The 21403-nt window shown below is 35.8% G+C and overlaps 2 protein-coding genes across 20 annotated transcripts in view; one reads left to right on the top strand and one right to left on the bottom strand.

Moving 5' to 3' along the window:
- Positions 1-21403, top strand: part of LCOR (ligand dependent nuclear receptor corepressor) — a 136963-nt gene that overhangs the window by 68292 nt on the left and 47268 nt on the right. The window lies entirely within an intron of this gene.
- Positions 16310-17386, bottom strand: LOC306660206 (upstream-binding factor 1-like protein 1; the record flags this gene model as incomplete). Its single annotated transcript, XM_079138384.1, has 1 exon — positions 16310-17386. The coding sequence occupies one exon, from the start codon at positions 17384-17386 to the stop codon at positions 16310-16312; it is 1077 nt and encodes a 358-aa protein (XP_078994510.1).

Genomic DNA, 21403 nt, shown 5'->3' with positions numbered 1-21403 from the left:
GGGAAGTAGGGAGCAAGGGGAAACAGGACTTGGCATAACTTAGGTGGAAAGAGGGAGAGAACATGAAGGTAACTGAGCTTGACTATATTTAAAAGGACCACTCTTAGCTATGCTAGAAATCTGTTTGTGACTGCCTGACTTGCTTGTTTGCATCTTTCCTTCTTTTTTGTTAGTTGGACAAAATGTAGGTACCCCATAAAATATTTATTAAGTGAAGGACTAAGAAGTTGGGAGGATTCATAAATTTGAAAAATTGTAATGTTAACAGCTGTTTTGAGGGCTTACATATGCCATGTAAAGTTCACAATTCTTTATTTATAACCTAGTCATCAGGCTTTTAAATTTCTTTAAAGCTTCTTTTAAAAATAATTTTAGGGGCTGGGGATATAGCTCAGTTTGTAGAGTGCTTGCCTTGTAAGCACAAGGCCCTGGTTTCAATCCCTAGCACCTTAAAAAAAAAAAAGATAATAATTTTAGGCTTATAAAGAAGTCACAAAAATCCTACAATAAATTTCTTTATACCCTTTAACCAAAAATCAGGAAATGAACATTAATGCAGTACTGTTATCTGTTCTGCAAACCTTTGATAATTCACGAGTTGCCCCAGTTATATCCTTTTTCTGGTCCAGGAGCCAATCTAGAATCACATTTTATATTTTGTTGTCATATCTTCTTTTAGTCTGCTGTAGTTTTTTGTTTTTTGTTTTTGTTTTTTTTTTTTTTTTTGCCTTTCTTAATGTTGACACTTACGAAGGATACTGGCAAGTTGGTATGTAGAATTTACCTTTGTTTGGGTATATCTTGATAATTCTCATGACTGAAATTCAACTGTAGGTTTTCTGCAGGAATTTCATAATACAATATTGTATCATCTTTAGTGTACCATGTCAGAAAGCATGGAGGTATGTTTACTGTGATCACTTGGCGAAGGTGTTATCTGTCAGTTTCTGTACTGTAAGGTTTTTATTTCCCCTTTTTACTTAATAAATATCTGTAGAGAAGTGCTGTGAAATTTTGTAAATACTCTTTTTATCATATTAGTTTTTCATCATACAATAATTTTAGCATCCATTGATAAATATTGCCTTAAAATATTATTAATGTGATATTGACAAAATCATGATTTTTTTTTTAACCTTTATTTTTATTAGTTGGAATTCTGTAAGGAAGAACTTCACTCTTTCCTCCCAGTTACATATTTATTTTTTAACCTATCAATATGAACTATGGGTTCTTATTTTTTACTAAGGATTATAAATTCAGTGCCATCTTTGTGTATTTTGCAGTTCAAATTATCACAGGCCAATAAGAGCTCTTTCGTGGGCTGGGGTCGTAACTCAGTCAGAGTGCTTCCCTAGCACATTTGAAGCACTAGGTTTGAGACTCAACACCACATAAAAATAAATAAATTAATTAAATAAAGATATCGTGTCCATCTACAACTAAGAAATACTTAAAAGAAAGAAAGAGCCCTTTTATGCATGTTTTTCTTTTTTCTTTTTTTTTTAATATTTTTTTTAGTTGCCAATGGACCTTTATTTTACTTATTTGTATGTGGTGCTGTGGGTCGAATTCAGTGCCTCATACATGCAAGGCAAATGCTCTACCACTGAGCTACAACCCCAGCCTGCGTGTTTTTCTTTTATGTTTCTCTTTTTTCTTTTCTTTCCTCCTCCCAACCCCAGCATTTATGTAGTTTTAGCACCAAAAGACATTCCAGAGTTATCTCTGCCTTCACTGTCCCAGCCCTGAATTTCTCCAAGGAGCCTACTTCCTTTTAATTGTAGAATTGCATAAAATACAAGGTGTGGGCACCACAAACACTCATTAGTGTTAAGAGAGTCATTGTTTCTAGGCCCTTTCAGTTGTCTGAGCTAGGAAGGGTGTATGTTACTGAAATACACCTACGTCTATATTTTCTGTGTCTGACTATTAAAAACCATTTCATGAGACTGCAGATTTGTTTTGAGGTGGTATGATGAGCTGATAACAGTAGTAATGAAAGGATGTTGGAAAGCTAGAAAGGAAAAGAAATTTAGTATTTACTGATCCTAAAAATGGACTAATTGCAAGTGATAAACCTATTTTTGTGCATGGCTAAAACACAGAATAGGTAGCTATTTTAGGGTACATGGATGATTCATTAAGGATAATAGGAGGGTAGGCTATTCTACCAACACATAAAATTAGTTTATTATAAGACTTTATTAAGTCTAGTATTTGATTGGTATATCAAAATAAGAAGTTAGGACTTGAGCTATGTTTTTGAAGAATGTATAGTTCTGGATAAGCAGAGAGAAGGGCCACATTGTGAATAGAGCAGAGCATTTATTTTTTGAAAGTAACCAGTGAAGTGGGTGGAGCCAGATTATAGATATCTTTCAGTGCCCAGCTAACTCATGAGTCATGTAACTAGGTCCTTTTCATGTTTATCATCATGTTGGGTGTGTTTGTATTAAACATTTCATAGTTTTCTTCTGATTCATGAATATGCTTTAATTCAAAGTTGAGGTATATCCTTTTAACATCTAAATGTTCACTGCCCTTTTAGTTCAGTGAAAGTTTATAGTAAGATGCTGAGCATGATGGCATATACCTGCAGTCCAGCAACTTGGGAGCTGAGACAGGAGGATCACAAGTTCAAGGCCAACTTGGGCAACGTAGGAAACCCTGTTGGTTGTTGCTTGGTAGGTAGGTAGATAGATAGATAGATAGGGAGTGAGTGAGTGAGTGAGTTAGAACCTGGGATACAGCTTTCTGGTAGAGTACCCCCCTAGGTTCAGTCCCCACAGAGTAGGGGATAAGAAAGAGATTGGAGTTATAGTTCAAAAATGGCAGAGTGATTTTCTAGCATGAGAGAAGCCCTGGGGTTCTATTCTGTAGTACTAGTACATACACATATAAATGTTTATAGTAGCAGATAGTTAATCTAGCTGTTTTCTTGTTGTATTCTCTATGATACATGTTTATATTGAATGTTATTTGAGGCATATTCCATCCTGCTTGATATTGCTTGTCTTTCATGTTGTCCTAGAGTACCAAAAATCAGTATGTATTCTTAGTACCTATTATATATAGGGAACTGTGGAAGAAATCCATATAGTTCCTTTCTACTGCAAGAAAGAAGAAACAAATATGAGACACTTAAGTAATATTTACATGAAATTTAAATTGGTAGAGTTAAACAGATACCACTTGGCTAAGGATACAGCTCAGTGGTAAGAACACTTGCCTAGCACCCACAGGGCCCTGGTTTCAGTCCCCAACACTGTCAGACCCAAACCAATTAAAATAAATTGCACAATTTAGTTGCTCAGTTAATTGTACATGTCTAAATTGGGACCTTATCTTTTTGAATTTCTAGAAAACTTTCATATGGATTATTTAAAAAACCATTTGACATAGTGAATTAATGCTTAGCCCAAAAGCTCTTCTTAAATATCAAGAGTGTTTCCTCCTCCAGTTCTTCAGAGCGAATGGAGTTCGAGAAACCATTAAATGGTAATTAACTCTACCTTGTTCAATTTTATGTGATTAGAGTTAATTAACCGACTAATCATCAGTTTATTAAATATTTGATTCTGTGATTGACCACAGAGGATAAAAGAAGTCAAAGACCAGGTCCACCCTTGTTTGTGAAATATTGCAGAGACCATGGATGACTGAAGCAGTTAAACCTATAGTCTGTAGGGAGATTCAGCTCATTCATCTTACTCATCCAGAATCAAAACTCTAATGTAAGCAGGAAACATTGATAATGAGATCTCCTTCATTTTCATGTATATTATCTTAGAAGATAGTGGATTATACAAGAAAATATAAACAGTATAGCCATTAAGAGGTACATTAGATGATAACAAGTTGCTTAGTCAAGGAGGTGAAACTCAACTTGTACTTGGCTGGACACAGTGTCACTCACCTGTAATCCCTGCAACTTGCGAGACTGGGGCAAGAGGATGGCAAGTTCGAGGCCAGCTTCAGCAACTTAGTGAGGTCGTGTCTCAAAATAAATAAAATGGCTGGGGATGTAGCTCAGTGGTCAAATGCTCCTGGGTTCAACCCCCAGTGTTTAAGGGGGGGGGGGGGCAGGGAGAGGGAGAGAACTAGATTGATGATTTGCTCATTGTTTTTAGAATGAGCAAACTCTTGTAATAATCCTGCAAATGAACTACATGAACTACAATCATGACAGTGATGATGCATAGGAAGAGATGTGTGTAGAGAATCTGGAATAAAATATTGCCTATACTTAATGATTGCGTGGTTATGTATAAATAAGAGATTGGAAAATGATAATTGATACTGACTTTAGGTTTCGAAGCCCAGATGGCTTGTGAGAGAGGGGAAAGGTAGGTTGGCCAATTTTATGGAGAGGATAATGAGGTTACCTGGAAGCAGTTTATGGTGAATGTGTACATTTAATTGGAAATGTCCAGTAGACAGAGTTGTGTAAATTGAGTTCATATACATGGTCTAGGGTGAATACTTATTTGCAGAATTTCAAATACATGTGATAATGAGACTCTCTAAATAAGTGAAATTTTTGAGGGGTAAAGTACAGAATACCTAGACCCACAGAGGAACTTCATTTTAGGAATTTAGAAGAATCAAATTGGAAAGAAAATAAATGAGTTACCTGTTTCACATCAGATATCTTTCAGACTCCATGCTGTGTAATAACTACGGGATTACATTATCATATTTGCTGTACCAATATGAACTCCTGTGCCGTTTCATAGAATGAACCCTACATGAATTGAGAAAATACCCCTAAGAAATACTTTGAAAACATCTTAAAAATATTGACTGTGGCCGGGCGTGGCGGCAGACTCCTGTAATCTCAGTGGCTCAGCAGGCTGAGGCAGGAGGATTACAAATTCAAAGCCTGCCTCAGCAAAATCAAGGCACTAAGCAACTCAGTGAGACCCTGTCTCTACAAAACAGGGCTGAGGATGTGACTCAGTTGTTGAGTGTCCCTGAGTTCAATCTCTGGTACCAAAAAATAAGAATAAGAATATTGATTGTGGGAGCCAGACAATGAGTCTGACATCAAGTAGGAGTTTTGGCAGTTAAGAATAGGATATATACTAATAGTTTGAAAAGTTGTTAGAGAAAGAAATGATGATGAAAACAGGACCATAGAAAGAATAGGCAAAGGATTTAGGTCAAAATTTTGGGAGACAGAGGGGAACTAAAATAATATTTACACTCTTGGAAGAAGCCAGAGGAGAGGAAGAAATTAAAGCCATTAAGAAGGAACCGTTGGGCTGGGGAGATAGTTCAGTTGGTAGAGTGCTTGCCTTGCAAGCACAGGACCCTGGGTTCAATCCCCAGTAACCCCCCCCTCCCCCAAAAAAAAAAAAAGAAACTTGAAGGAGACAAAATTTTAAGTAAACCAACACAAAATTAGTTACTGAACAGTGATAGGAGATTCCTATTGTATAGAATACAGTCAGTGTAACTGTGGATCTTTGAGTCGGCAGGAATTAAATAAACAAGGCAATAATGCCTTAGTATAAGAACCCTGACTGGCAGACTTGTTCACAGTGAGAGCAAAGAATAATGAAAAACTCTTAGAGAATGAATTTTGTTTAAAAACATAATCAGGAGGAAGTAGACTGTAGTAAATCTTGAAAGGATTTGTTGCTTAGAATCTTCATCTTATACCAGAAACAAAAAAAGTAGTTGCAAGAGAAGTACCAAGAGTGCCTGATTTAGCAATGCATTTTAAGCAGGAGAAAATTACTAAAGTTAGATAATAAACAAAATCTTGTTTTTAACAGTGTTGCATTATGTCAGTATAAAAATATACACAATTGGGTAGATGTCAAGGTACCTTTCAACTCCAAAATTCTCCAGTTCTCTAAAAATTCTTTTTTTGATGTCTTACTTGAAGAGATTCTTATAATTAATCAGTACCATGAATACATTTAGAATACCCTAATTCATACCCAAAATTTTGATTAGAAAGTTATTATATTTTTAAAAAATATTTTAATGGTAGATGGACACAATACTTTTATTTATTTTTATGTGGGACTGAGGATTGAATTCAATGTTTCACATATGCCAGGCAAGCGCTCTATCACTGAGCCACAACTCCAGCCCATAAAATTATTATATTATTCCTTTGTTTCATTTGAATGTCTTATAAGGAGTCAGTCTTGCTGCCTGTGAGTGTAGGTCTCTCTTCTTTTTGTTTTCCTTATGAACTGCTGTTTGTACATTGTGCTTTTTCTCTTTGTTCTCTCCCCTCTATTAACTTTACAGTATTCTTCTCTTCCTTCATTCCCTATTCTTTTAGTAGTTTCTGTTCTTTCCTAAATCATTTGCGTTTTCAGCATAGATGGTGTGTGCCTTTTTACTTCCATTGTTAAATGTACTGCATTGTTGTATGACAACAACAGATTTCCAGAATTGTTTTAGTGTCGCAAAAGTAAAACTCTTTACCATTTAGGGGTTAGGGATGTAACTCTGTTGAAGAGTACAATATTCATTTTTCCCAGCACCATTAGTTGAAAAGTGTGTCTTTTCCCCAATCTAATGGTCTTGTCACCTTTTTTGAAAAAAATCTATTTTATTCAGCTCTTTCATTGCTGTGACCAAAAGACCTGACAAGAGCAGTTTTAGAGGAGGAAAAGTTTATTTGGCACTTAGTTTCAGAGATCTCAGTTCTAGACAGCCTACTCCATTGTTTTGGGCCTGAACATTGTGGCAGAAGGGTGTAGAGGAAGAAAATGGTGCAAGACGGGGCAAGATAGATCTCTGCTCAGCAGAGACAAAATATTCCCAAAGGCATCCCCCAAATGACCTATCCCCTCCATCCACACCCTACCTGCCTATAGTTACCACCCAGTTAATCCATATTAGTGGATTAACCCACTAATCAGGTTAAAACTCAATTTGTCATTTCACCTCTGAAAATTCATTGTCTTACACGTGAACTTTTGGGAGGTACCTCATATCCACATTATAACAACATGTATGTGAGGGTTTATTTCTGGGCTATTGGTCTGTGTTGTTTTGTTTATGCCAATTCTGCCTTTTGGGAAGGGTGTTACTGTAAGTTTGTAAAAAGTTTTGAAATTAGGATGGCTGAAACCTTCACCTTTATTCTCAGAAAGTATTTGGTATTTGGGGGTCCCTTGAAATCCCATTGAACTTTAGGATCCATTTTTTTAATTCTGAAAAAAAATTAAATTTGACATTAAATTTGTAGATTGATTTGGGTAATAACATCTAAATATTGTCTTTGACAATTTCTTTTGAAAAAAATTTTTTCTTTTTTTTTTTTTTTTTTTGCGGTGCTGGGGATTGAACCCAGGGCCTTGTGCTTGTGAGGCAAGCACTCTACCAACTGAGCTATATCCCTAGCCTCTTGAATAAAATTTCTTAAGCTCCTTATTTCTATAGTTAAAAATTATTAACTATATATTTGTATTTTATCAAAAGCCCCAGGTAGTATAGAAAATACAAAAGTGAGCAATACAAAGAAGTGTTAACCAAAGATGTTGTTTGTTTTTTTTTTTTTTTTTTATGAGAGCAAAACCTTTATTTTCTAAAGAGGAATCATGTTTAGACCGAACAAAATATTCTCTACTTAACAATAAAAACAAAGATGACTCAACATACAATGTCAAACTGTCAGAAGCTAAATAGAGACATGAAATTTGAGGAAAGAGATAGTTATAAGAAAAAAAACACCTAAACTTTATTATGGTGAAATTATACAAAAATGAACTACCTGCTGTTGCAAAAGTGCATTGAGGTCATTAAGAATCAGAGACCTGAAAGAGCTGCCGGAAGTGAAGAAAGCTGCTTTTCTCCTAGACCCTGAGAAATTCTTTAGGGAAGAGCCAGAGGATGAGCACCCCCAAATTCCAGCGCTTCTTTTACTTTCTGAAACTTTGAAAGCTGTATTTGTAGAAAAAAACCTGTTCCCCAAAGAAATTCTGGATCATGAAAGAAAAGCCAAACACTTATATCAGGAAACAAATTGTGAAGATAAAGAGAAATAAGAAGCAATTATAATTGAAGGAAAAATAAATATTTCATTATTACAGAAAGTACATGCATAAAATGCAGAATTCTGCCTGTATTTTACTTTATACTTGAACTTCTGCAGGCTTCATTTTCTGATGATGCTTTTTTGCTGCTTTTATCTGTCATTTTTAACTTTGAATGTATTCTTAATTATAGTTTTTTATTTATTTTTATTGTAAACAAATGGGATACATGTTGTTTCTGTTTGTACATGGAGTAACAGCATACCATTTGTGTAATCATACATTTACATAGGGTAATGATATTTGAATCATTCTGTTTCCCCCCTCCCACCCCTCTTTTCCCACTATACAGTCCCTCCTTCCTCCATTCTTGCACCCCTCCCACCCCCCATTATGTGTCATCATCCGCTTATCAGTGAGATCATTCATCCTTTGGATTTTTGAGATTGGCTTATCTCACTTAGCATGATGTTCTCCAATTTCATCCATTTGCCTACAAATGCCATAATTTTATTATTATTTATAGCTGAGTAATATTCCATTGTGTGTGTGTGTATATATATATATATATACCACAGTTTCTTTATCCATTCATCAATTGAAGGAAATCTAGGTTGGTTCCACAGTCTGGCTATTGTGAATTGAGCAGTTATGAACATTGATGTGACTGTATCTCTGAAGTATGCTGATTTTAAGTCCTTTGGGTATAGGCAGAGGAGTGGGATAGCTGGGTCAAATGGTGGGTCCATTCCAAGTTTTCTAAGGAATCTCCACACTGCTTTCCAGAGTGAGTGCACTAATTTGCAACCCCACCCGCAATGTGTGAGTGTACCTTTTTCCCCACATCCTCTCCAAAACCTATTGTTGCTTGTATTCTTGATAATCGCCATTCTAATTGGGGTGAGATGGAATCTTAGTGTAGTTCTGATTTGCATTTCTCTTATTACTAAAGATGGTGAACATTTTTTCATATGTTTGTTGATTGCTTGTAGATCTTCTGTGAAGTGTCTGTTCATATCCTTAACCCATTTGTTGATTGGGTTATTTGTATTCTTGGTGTAGAGTTTTTTGAGTCCTTTATATATTCTGGAAATTAGTGCTTTATCTGAAGTATGAGTGGCAAAGATACTCTCCCACTCTGTAGGCTCTCTCTTTGCATTGCTGATAGTTTCCTTTGCTGAGAGAAAGCTATTTAGTTTGAATCTGTCCGTTATTGAGTCTTGCTTTTATTTCTTGTGCTATGGGAGTCCTGTTAAGGAAGTCTGATCCTAAGCCAACAAGGTGAAGATATGGACCTACTTTTTCTTCTATAAGCTGCAGGGTCTCTGGTCTGATTTCAAGGTCCTTGATCCATTTTGAGTTGATTTTTGTGCAGGGTGAGAGATAGGGGTTTAGTTTCATTCTGTTGCATATGGATTTCCAGTTTTCCCAGCACCATTTGTTGAAGAGGCTAACTTTTCTCCATTGCATATTTTTGGCACCAAAGATGTTATTTTTTAAGCAGTTTATAGTCTAGTGGAGGAAATAAGAAATAGATAAATCAAGTTATAAAACTATGGATGTGTTGGATGAGTGAATGCTACAGGAGTTTAGAAAGAGACAAAATTATTCCCTTAGCCACACTCTACAGTGCTGTTGCCTAAAATATGTAGTTTGATGTCCTTGAATATTTAATGAACTTGGGCATCTAGACAGCCACAGTCATTATGGAGAGTAGATAGAAGTAGTTCAGAAAGTCTTCTGGTAAGAGTTGAGCCTGTGGATGAAAATTAAGGGATAGTATTTACTTTGAATTTCCAGCAAGTAGAAACATAAGAAACCCTGTGGGAGTGGCTTGTGTTTTGTGTTTCAATGTTTTTAATAACTTGCACATATATAATGGAAGAAAACTATAAACAGCAAATGCTGATTTATAGAGGTTGGTGACTAACAATATTTGTTGCTTACTCGTTAGGTTTAATTTCTAATAATAGCAGTAACAATTACGTATACTGATAAAAGTCATCCTTGGTAGATTGGTTATACATTTTGAAAACCATGTAACTCTTGGTGTGTTTTAGCCTTCAAACTTTCTTATTTTCCCATTCGTTAACTTGATAGTCTGGTTGACAAAATGGAAGGTGATATTGGTATATAGTAAAAATTGCATTAAACCCAATCGATACTCTGTTTATATAAAGAGCAGTAATTTAAGGGAAGTAGAATACCTTGTTAGATAATTGACCTTAAAGTGGATGGGCATTTAAAATGGTGGAACTGTTTTCTCTAAGACTTGCTGGCATTTAACTAATAAGATGTAGGAAAATGGCATTTAAATCAATGAGTTGCATCTTTTTAGCTCTTTTTAGCTCATTGCTTGAAATGTCAGTAAGCCACAGGTAGCCATCATGACAGTGGCTGTAGGCTTATGACTCAGGAAGGCTTTTCTAACATTGTTATTACAAAACTTGCATGTGTACACATGCTTTTAATTCTTCTACTTTTTATGCCCTATGGAATAAATTCAAAGCTATTTTATCTAAGTTTGGAGAATCTAGACACAGAATTCTAGGCATTTATACAGAAGTGGTTTTAAAATGTTATCCTTTCAGTTTTATTATACTTACAGAAATCTAGGCCATCGTGATGCCTCAAATTAGCATGAGGTTCTTTGCTCAATTTGGGATAGAAATCACAAATAGGCTAAGTATAGCTCTTTGTGATGTTACCATTGCACTGGTTCTTTTGCTGGATTTAAAATAGAAATCATAAAGAGGCAAGCAACACCATCCAAGTGAGGTTTTATTGGGTCTTGTGCTGAAACACAAGAGAGAGTGTGCTTGGAGTAGGTTCTGAACTGCTTGCTGAAGATGCAAGGAGCAAAGCTTAGACATAAAGAAAGAAAAGAGAGAAAGGAAGGAAGGAGACGGAAAGGAGAGAGGAGAGAGGACAGTCTTTCCCAGACTTGGTCAGTTATTGCACCAGATCTCAGGATTTATGCATGTTTTGTCACATCTTTATTATGGGCACCCAGGTTTGCACTTGACACTGTGATCTTTGCCTGCACTTTGGGTTTTGCTGGCAGAAGATGGCAGAGGTGCTCACTGCTGCCACCAGGAAGGTCATATTGGTCAAGTGCAGGCCTGTTATGCTTGTGGAGATAATGGGAATGCTTGTGGAGATAATGGGAATACTTGTGGGAGGAATCAGTAGCTCTTGAACCTGGTCATTGGTGGAAGTAATTCTTGGAGAGCAGGTCCTGTTCAGGAAAACTTGGGGGAATCAGGGACTTCCTTACTCTTTCATTACCCTTCCCAAATGAAACTTGTCATCCAGTCTTCCATTTCCTTTCTTTGTATATTCTCAGAAAATAAGCAACTCCAGCTTTACCACCCTAAACACATGGGGTGACAGATATTAAAATTGCAAAAGAAGCTTTAAAAAAAGTTTGTCTTAATTGTTTAAATATTAACTGTTTATTATCCTGAGGATCAGCTTCAATTCAGATGTAATTTTATTGCTTGTTCGTTCAGGGTCTAGTGGAGCTATATTACTGGGTTTTGTCAAACTATGGCCCATCACTAAATCTAGCCCATAGCTTGATTTTGTAATATCCTCAAGTTAAACACTTGTTTGGAGAGAGAGATTGTGCACATGTGTGCAGTAGAGACTTCAGTGCACCCTGCAGGGTCTAAAATACTTACTTTGTGGCCCCTAACAGAGAATTTCTTGTTTGTCCCCCCTTACCTCCTATGTTGGGGATTGAACTCAGGGTTTTGTGCTTGCTAGCCCAGCACTCTACCGCTGAACTGTCACCCCAGTCCTCTTACTCTGATTTTAATATCTTCACCAGATCACTGAGATACTGAGAGAAGAATTAAAGTTGTTAATTTTTATTTCTTTCTTATATTCTTCATGCTCTAGTTGGAGATCAACAACCTGTTATACGAACAGAATTTAATGGAAGGACAACTGAGATTATGGAGAAGAGCAGAGGAGAAACAGATCTGACACCAGAGAATAGTCCATCCTCCTTTTTCCCCTTGGTACTACTAGATATTGAATCTAGGGGGTTGCATATATGCTAGGCAAGCACTTCACCACTGAGCTATACCCCCAGCCATTTTTAAAATTTTATTTTATGTCAGGGTCTCTGCCCAGGTTGGCTTCAAACTTGTAATCCTCCTGCCTCAGCCTCCCAAATAGCTGGGATTATAGGCATGTGCCACAACTCTCAGCTGTCTGCCCTCCTTTTTTTTAAATTTTGTTTTGAAATAATTCCACACTTAGAGAAAAGTTGTAAGAATAGTACAAAAATTTCTGTATATCCTTCATGTCACTTTACCATTTAACCCTTTGTAACATTTGCTTTATTATTCACTTCTTGATCTTTCTCCTTTATAGTCACTACAGAACAACATACATGTTTTCTTGAACCACTTGAGACTAAGTTGCAGACATCATACTCCCCATGATACCACTTTACTCCTAAATGTTTTGATGTGTATTTCCCTGTTCCCTAATAGCAAGGAAATTCATTTACTTAACCACCCAACACAATTGCCAAAATCAGGAATGTTGACCTTGAATATGATATATTATCTCATCTATGAATCTTACTCAGATTTTACCACCTGTCTCAATGATCTTATATATTTCTCCTCCTTCGTTCAAAATCCAATTTAGGATCACTCTTTGAGTTTGAGTTTTACTACTTTGTCTCCATTAATCCAGAATGGTTCCTCAGCTTTTATTTATTCATTTTTAACGACAGTAATATTTTAAAGAGTATAGATCTTTTGTTTTGTGGAATTTATCTCAATTTAGATTCTTTCAGCATTTCTTTTTTTTCTATTCTTTTCTTTTTTTTTTTTTTGCGGTGCTGGGGATTGGAACCCAGGGCCTTGTGCTTGTGAGGCAAGCACTCTACCAACTGAGCTATATCCCCAGCCCCCTCTTTCAGCATTCCTTAAAGATTGAATTTAGGCAGTGTTGTTGACAGGAATACTAAATAAGTGATGTTGTATCCTTAGTACCTCACATTATGAAGCACACAGTGTAATTTTAAGGGATGCTTTTAACTGTGATAATTTGGTGAGGTAGATGTCTGCTGGGTTTCTCCACTGAAATATTACTATTTTCTTCCTTGTAATAAATAATTTGTGGGAAAATGCTTTGAAGACCATGTCAATATCTTGTCCTCATCAGAGTTTCATCCATTTGAGTTTTAGTATTGATGGTAGTTTTTTGTTTAAATCAGATATTTTCTAATGATTAGAAAATGACAATTTTTTCATTATTTCTCCTGCATTTTTTAGTTGGCTGCATATTGTGAAGACGAGCTTTCCCCTTTCCTCTCAGTTTGGAGTCAGGATTTCTTGGTCAGGTATGGGAGTAGTGGCTGGGATAGAATCCAAGAACTTGCCAAAGCTAGTTAAGCATACCTCCCCTGAATTACACCCTACCCCTGGAGACAGGATTCTTATTCTGTCCAGTGAGTCATCAGCTCATAGTCCAGATTTGGTCAGTGGGAGCCCCTTCGAGCCACTTCTATATTTTATTTTGACACACCCCCATCTTTTAATAAGCACTTTCTTACTTTGTGGTTCAAGATGTACTGAGTTTATCTTGCTTTCCCTGGTACACTGGGGTTCATTTTTCTAAGGAGGTCTGAGTCCTTTGCCAAGGAATATTTTTCCAATCTGTTTTAACTTGATTCACAAAGACCAGCCAGTAGACAACTGTCAGCCTCTGTCTTAAGTCTGTTTTCTCTTGTTATAAATAAATACCACAGACTAGGTAATTCATAAGAAAAAGTAAAGGTTTATTCGGCTCATAGTTCTGAGGCTGGAAGGTTAGGGACCACATCTGGTGAAGGACTTCTTACTGGTAGAGACTGCAGAGTCCTGAGGTGGCACAGGGCATCTTCTCCTAGCTAGAAGGGCATATCCAAGAGACAGAGCCAAACTGACTTTTAAAACAGACCCATTTCCAAGATACACCAGTAATCCAAGAATGGATTCATTGCCTCATAAGGGTAAAACCCTCATTACCTACTCACCTTATGTCTCATGTGGTCCCACCTCTTAATACCTTCCAATGGGGTTACAATCTCAATATGAGTTTTAGCAAGATCAAACCACATCCAGACCATAGTAACCTCTTTCATTTATGTACTTTTGATATACATAAATTGTGACGTGCCATCAGTTCATGGCCACTTACAGTGTATCTTTTTAGAATACTGTGCAAAGAAGTAGATAGCAAAAAATAGCTGCTGTTGTTTTTACTAAAAGTATGCTTGTTAGGGGAAAGATAATTCACATGAGGTTTTGAAAATAAATATCACATTTCTTGTGACATTGAAAATATAAGTAAAAATCATCTTTGATTTCAGGTTGCTAGTTCAAGAGTTAAAAGTCAGTGATACATTTGGAATTAGTATATTTAATACCCTGAAACTATTTTTATTTTTAATTGAGGTAATATTTATATATAGTAAAATTCATTCAGAGAGTACACTTTGATGAATTTTGGTAAACCTATACAGTTATATAGCCACCAGCATAGTGAAAGATAAAGGATAGTTCCCTCATCCTAAAAATAGTTCTTTGTGTCCCTTTATAGTTAGTTTCTTTCCCAGATCCATGTTGACAATAGTTGCACCTTTTCTAGAATTTATGTAATCCACTAGTATGTACTCTTTTATGTTTGATTTCTTTTACTTAGTATAATATTTTTGAGATTCTTACTTGTTTTTATGTATATTTTGTTCCTTTTAGTTTCTGAATAGTTCTTCTTAGCACATATGCACCACAATTTGTTTATTCACCCTTTTTTTGGGAACTGAGAATTGAACCCAGAACCTCATGAATGCTAATAAAGCATACCACAGGGCTATAGTTCCAGCCCTTTTTATTTTATTTTGAGATCGGGTGTCATTAAGTTGCCCAGCCTGGCTTCAAATTTGTGATCCTCCTACCTCAGCCTCCTCAGTAGCTGGAATTTACAGATATGCATCATCATGCTCAACTTCCATTCATTTCTTTTTTTTTTTTTTTTTTTTACCATATGTAAATTTATGATTATACAAATGGTATGCCTTTAACCCATGTAGAAACAGACAAACAACATGTATCCCATTTGTTTACAATAAAAAAAAGAAAAAAAAGATAATTAAGAACAATTTAACCACTCAAATCTCAATGTTTTTCATATAAAAATGATTCAGTTATGATGATGCTAACATTCATGAGAACAAAATATAAAAAATAGCAAGCAATATTCAGGGGGAAATTATAAGAAATTTCTAGCCTTACACATATACATTAGAAAACACTAGTAAACCAAAGTAATTAGTGCATTATGATACCGGTGCATGAACTCAAGTCAGATCACATAAAATCAGAGTAGTGTACTTATTATGTCCGTATCTGTGTAATTACTGTCCTAAGTACTGAAGGTGAGATTCACTCACCAGGGTCAATAGGAAGGATTTGGAGCTTCTGCTCAGAATAAATTCAGATATCACTTAGAGCAACCATTATCAAAGTTTTGACTTTTTTTCTATGGAGGAGCTTATTTAAACGAAATAGGTAAGATGTTTTTAAATTTATTTACCATCTTTTAAAATCAGTGGCAAACTCATTGAGGACTAACAGTTAAATATACAGATAGATGTATTTCTCCTTGCATAAATCTGCCCACTTCCAGGTGGAAGACAGATACAGGAGTTGGTTGATTTTTCTCAAGGCATCTATCTATCCTACCCACCATCGAATAGTCCTCATTCCAGATTCAGTACAAGAATGCAGAGGGAAGAATTCAGAAGGGGGAGGGTCACAGGTTCATGGGCGTTCCCCTACCAACACTGAAATCAGAAACTGAAAGCAAAACCTCCTTCAAAAATACTCAGTCTAGTCCTGTGTGCCTTCCAAAGCTCAATCCTCTCGTTTTGTATTCTTAGAGTCTTAGTTGTGTGGAATTTCACTTGGTAACTGCTATGTTTATTCTTTCAGAAGGGTCATCCTATCCCATGTTTAGAAAACTGGTATAGAATGCACTACTCCACATTCCCTTCTTTCCAACCTGTACTCCTTCCTTTTGATGGAAAGTTCCCTCACCATAACAATTTAGGATAATAACTAAGCTCAGATGGAGTCTAAGTGTGAGGATTCCCCTAGAGGGATAAGCTAGAGTCACTGCCCTCAGCCAAAACATCTCCAAATTCCTGTCCACTGCTGGAGTCTGTGGAGTCACTTCTTTCAGCCTCTTGGAACTCTTCTTTCTTGTTCTCTTTTGATCCCCATGAGGGATTATAGGTGTTAATTCATCAACATCTGAGCAGTCTCTGGGGGATTACTCCCTGGAGACTTCACCTCCTGTTTCTCTTCCAGGTCTTCTTGCAGACCCTCATATGATGGGGAACACTGGTCCATTTGTCTGAACTTGGGGTTTGGTCCTCCAGTCCTGGTTATGTTCTTACGCTTTCCATAGCTTGTCTCTTTGTATGCCTCATACTCCTTAGGTGACAAAGTCCTGAGCCAGAGGTCCAGCTCCACCCTATACTGTTGCTGCAGCTCCTCAGCCTGTCTCTTATACTTTTCCTTCAGGCTCTGTGGAACTCGCTGCCAGCGTCTCCCAATCTCTACCATTCGCTCCCTCAGGGGCAAATGTTGTAGCTCCCTACTTGACCATATATCTTCATGAAATTTATGATATGCATTCATTGGTGGCTTCATGGGCTCTCCAGGAAATCTCACTTTCAAAAATTCAACGGTTTCCTGGAGAGTTGTCCTATTTTTCACATTTCTCTCTATATTCTTCAGGGTTTCAGTTTGGCACCTCTTGTAGATGTGAGATGTCTTAGAGACCTGGACTACATCAGGGTGATTTTCTCTGAATTGAGCCAGTTTTTTTTTAAACTCCTGTTTCTCCTTCTGGAAATCGTCAATATATTTTTGTTTTATATGTTCTGGAAGTTTCTTGTATTTCTCAGACAGGACCTTGGTCAACGCCAGGTTATTCATTTCAGGGTGTACTTGTAAATACTGGGCCCGCTTCTCCTTGAAAAAGCGAATATAAGCAGTCAGGGGTTTTTTGGGGAAGTCTGGATGTTTCTCCCATTTTTTGCCTTTCATGGGACTTTTAACACATTCTTTGGCTTCCAGAACTAATTCTTTCAATGTACGCAACTTCCTCATTTTGGAAGACATCTCTACCCATTTGTCTTTGCACATTTCCGCAGAGAAATGATTAAAAGCTATTTTTTCCCAATCCAGATGTGACAGGGTTGTCTTAAAAGTTTCTCTGTCATTATGTGGGACATTATTTTCCATATTTTCCAGTAATCTCAGGATGTTTTTGTGTGACCAGTGGCCTTGGGTGTGATGTGATGCCATTTTGAGATTTCTGTCTGGGCTACTGAAAAATCTCAGTTGTGCAAATACCTTAGTATGAGTGCAAATTCCTTCAGTCTCCCAAAGCAACAGATAGATGATTTCTAGAAGTCCTGCAGTATGTGTGATACTGTATTTCTGAAAATTCTATAATTGGACTTTTCAGTGCTTGCAGGAAAATCTTTCCAAGTGGCTCAGGGGTTCTGTGTCTTCTGGGCTCTCTGGATGGCAGCTGTGACCTCCTGAGGTTTCCACAGTCTAGTCAAATTTAAGTGCCTCTGAAGAGCTCCATTCATTTCTGTATATTTCCACATTGTTTCCAGTTGTTGACTGTTAGAACTTAATACATTTATAAATCTTTAGGAATACATATATTTTCATTACTCTGTGATCCATACTAGAATGGGAATTGCTAGATGGTATTGTACATGTCTGTTTAACTTGATATTACCATATGATTTATAAATGTCACTGAACCATTTTGTGTTTCCAGCAGCAACTTATGGGAGTGCCAGCGTTCCACATCTTACCAGTATTTGGTGTTGCCAGTCTTGTTAACAACGTTTGCTATTGCTAATGAGTATATAGTAGTATCTCATTGTAGTTTTAATTTTTATTTCTCTCACAACTGGTGATGTTGTTCATATATATGGTGTGGGTGAGTAAAGTATTAAAATCCTTTGTCCATTTTTAAAAACTTAAGTTGTAACAGTTTTTTATATCTAACAGTTTTTTATGTACTTTATAAACTCCTAGGCAGTGACTTACCCTTAATTGTGTCTTTTGAAAAGCAAAAAATTTAAATCTTGATGAAATTCATTTTGCCAGATTTTATTTGTTAATTTCATGTTTTGGGTCTGTGGCAGTATAACTGATAGTGCTTGCCTAGCATGTGCAAGGCCCTGGGTTCAATCCATAGCACCAAGGGTTGTGGGGGAAGGACAGTTTTTCATGTCTTGTTCTAGAAATCTTTGCCTAATTCAATGTAAAGTATAGAAAATATGTTGTTTTCACATATTAATTCAACTGTTACTTTTTTTCTCTTGATACATGTTAATTTTTCTATATGGTGTGAAGTAAGAGTTGAGGTTTTATATTTCATAAGAAAATCCAGTTCTAGCATCATTTGGAGAAAAGAATTTCTTTTCCTATATTGATTACCTTGGTGCCTTTATTAAGTAACTTGCCTATATAAGTGTGGGTGTGTTTCTGGATTTTGTTCATTTCTGTGTATCTGTCCTTAAACTAATACCACAATGTCTTGATTATTATATCTTTATATCTAGATCTCCAGCAGCACGAGTTTTCCAACTTTTTCAAACTTGTTTTGCTAATTAGGTCCTTGATTCTTCTATATAATTTAAAAACTTCTCAATTCTTTGAAAGCCTTTTAGGACTTGAAGATTGTATTAAGGGCTGGGGAGATAGCTCAGTTGGTAGAGTGCTTGCCTTATAAGCATGAGGCCATGAGTTCGATCCCCAGCACCACAAAAAGAAAAAAAAAAAAAAAGATTGTATTAAAACTATAGCTCAATGAATTTGGAGAGGATTACCCAGTTAATAGTAGTCTTCCAATTTCTGTTAGTGGTTTATTTCACTTTCATTTGTCTTTTTAAATTTTCTCAGTAGTGTTTTATGTTGTCATTCTTCTTAACCTGAACAACTTCCTTTATCATTTTTAGCCTCTCAGAGAGAAGGGGATGGGGAGTACTACCTAATGTTGCAGAGAAAAGCATAAACATAGTGTTTATGTATCCCCTCCATAATTCAGGTGTTGCTTGGTGTGATATATGAGGAGGTGGAACCTTTAAGAGGTGATTAGACCATAAGGGTTCCTTTCTTGTTGGTGACTTTAAGACCCTTATAAAAAAGCCTTCACTCAGTGTTAGGCTTGTTTACTTGCTTAGCCTTGTGCTCTCTGCAATATGAGGATCAAACAAGAAGATGGTGACCAGATATTGATGCTAGTGTCTTGATCTTGGACTTCCAGCCTCCAGAACTGAGACAATAAATTCCTGGTCATAAATTACCCAGTCTCAGGTCTTATGTTATAGCAGCACAAAACAGACTAAGACTCTACATTTGAAAATATCTTCTGGATATTTTATTGCCATTCCTTCCCCCCAAAATAGTAAAAGTTAGCATTAGGTGATAAAAGGGCATATTTTTAAATCTTTATTAAAGATCTTGAGGTCTTTCCTATTGAAGAATTCCCCAATCTATTCAGTTTTTTATCTCATACCCTGCTTTGGATGATGGATGGTCATACCACACAAGCTTTAGCAACTTCTGTAACTTTTTTCCCACCATACTTAAAATTCCCTTTAAAAAATTACCATAAAAGGATATTGGAGATTGGTATAAATTAGTAAAAGTGCCAGAGAACATAGCAACTAAAGATAGATGACCTGTACTTTCTCTTTAAAGCTATGCAGGATTATATCAGTCAGTTCTTTCATAAAAATGTAAAATAGTAGCTGAGTGCCAGTAGAGCTTGCAACTTGAGGGACTAGAAAGGAAGTTCATAAGTTCAGGGCCAGCATGGGCAACTTAAAACTGTGTCTTAAAATTAAAAACATGAAGGTTAAAGGTCTGTGAATGTAGCCCAGTGGTAAAACACTTCTGGGTTCAATCCCCTGTGCCCCATAAAAAAGTAAAATACTTTTAAAGTACATGGGAACCTTATGAATAAATTACAGAATTTTAATTGAGACTCATTAAAGCAAATTTGAATAAATAAAAGTAAAGCAGTTACTGAAAGAGAAAACTGAATACTTTTGGGATGTTACTTCTTCCTTACTTTCCAGGTGTAATGACACTGATCAAAAGCATATCTGCTTTTGGGAGCTGGTGGAGCTAAGTGATTTTGAATGTATTGGAGAATGGAAAATTAAAGCTAGAATGGCCAGGACAATTTGAAAATTATAAATAATGAGTGGGGATTTGCCTCTCAAATACTAATATTTATTATAAATACATAATAATTCTTAAAGTATGATACAATGCTGGTGTTCAGAAAGACCCATAAAAATTAAAAAAAATATATTGTTTGTAGAATATTAATATATGATTTCTTTAAAGTACTATCAAACATTGAAAAATTTGGGATTATTTAATAAATGGTGCTAGAATTACTGGTTAATCATTACATCTAGTAAATTCATTGGAAATTTTAAAAACATGCTAGTTTACCTTATTTAAAATTCTTGAGAAGTGTTTCAGATTTCAGATTTTGTGATACATAATTATGCCTAATGAGATATCTTGCCAGTGGGACCCAAACCTTAACACAAAATTCATGTATATTTCATTTATACCAGATATAATTATTGTAACTTTATATGATATTTTAAATAATTTTATATACAAGACAAGTTTATGTGCCTTGAATCACCAGGAAACAAAGCTATTACTATTTCATCCATCTGTGTGAATAGTGTGTGATTGGACTGAAAAATTACTGGATTTTGTAGCATTTTGAATTTCATATATTCAGATGAGGTATGCTCAGCCTATATAACAACAAACCATGAAAATATATTGATCATTACCCATAATCACAGAAGTGCAAATTGAAACAATGAATTTTCACTGATAAAATCCAGTATCTGCAAGAATATAAACATGATACCTCTTAACACTGCTAGTGGAAATATAAATTAATATAACTTTTCTGTGGAAAGAAGTTGGGGGGACTGTGTTTCAGGAATAAAAAATTGTTTCTTTATGTTCCATGCTTTCTCTTTTGGTAATCTGTCCTGAGGAAATAATGACTATCGGGAACAAAATCATTAAAACATAACTTATAATGACAAAAAAGTAGCCTAAATTCAAATTATGCTAAAATTTCAGTATATTTATTAAGATGTTTTTGAAGAATATATAATGATTTTTTAAAGTGCTCCTAATTTAATATTGAGAACAGGATGAAAATGACCCAACAGTCTATATAAATTTGACTTTCAATATTTTGAAATTCCATATATTTGAATATTTTTAAAGGCTTAAAATGAAAATACC

Source organism: Sciurus vulgaris (genome assembly GCF_902686455.1).
Source record: "Sciurus vulgaris genome assembly, chromosome: 4".
NCBI lineage: Eukaryota > Metazoa > Chordata > Mammalia > Rodentia > Sciuridae > Sciurus > Sciurus vulgaris.
The sequence above is the reverse complement of the archived record's forward strand: the minus strand, read 5'-3'. Positions and strand labels throughout refer to the sequence as shown.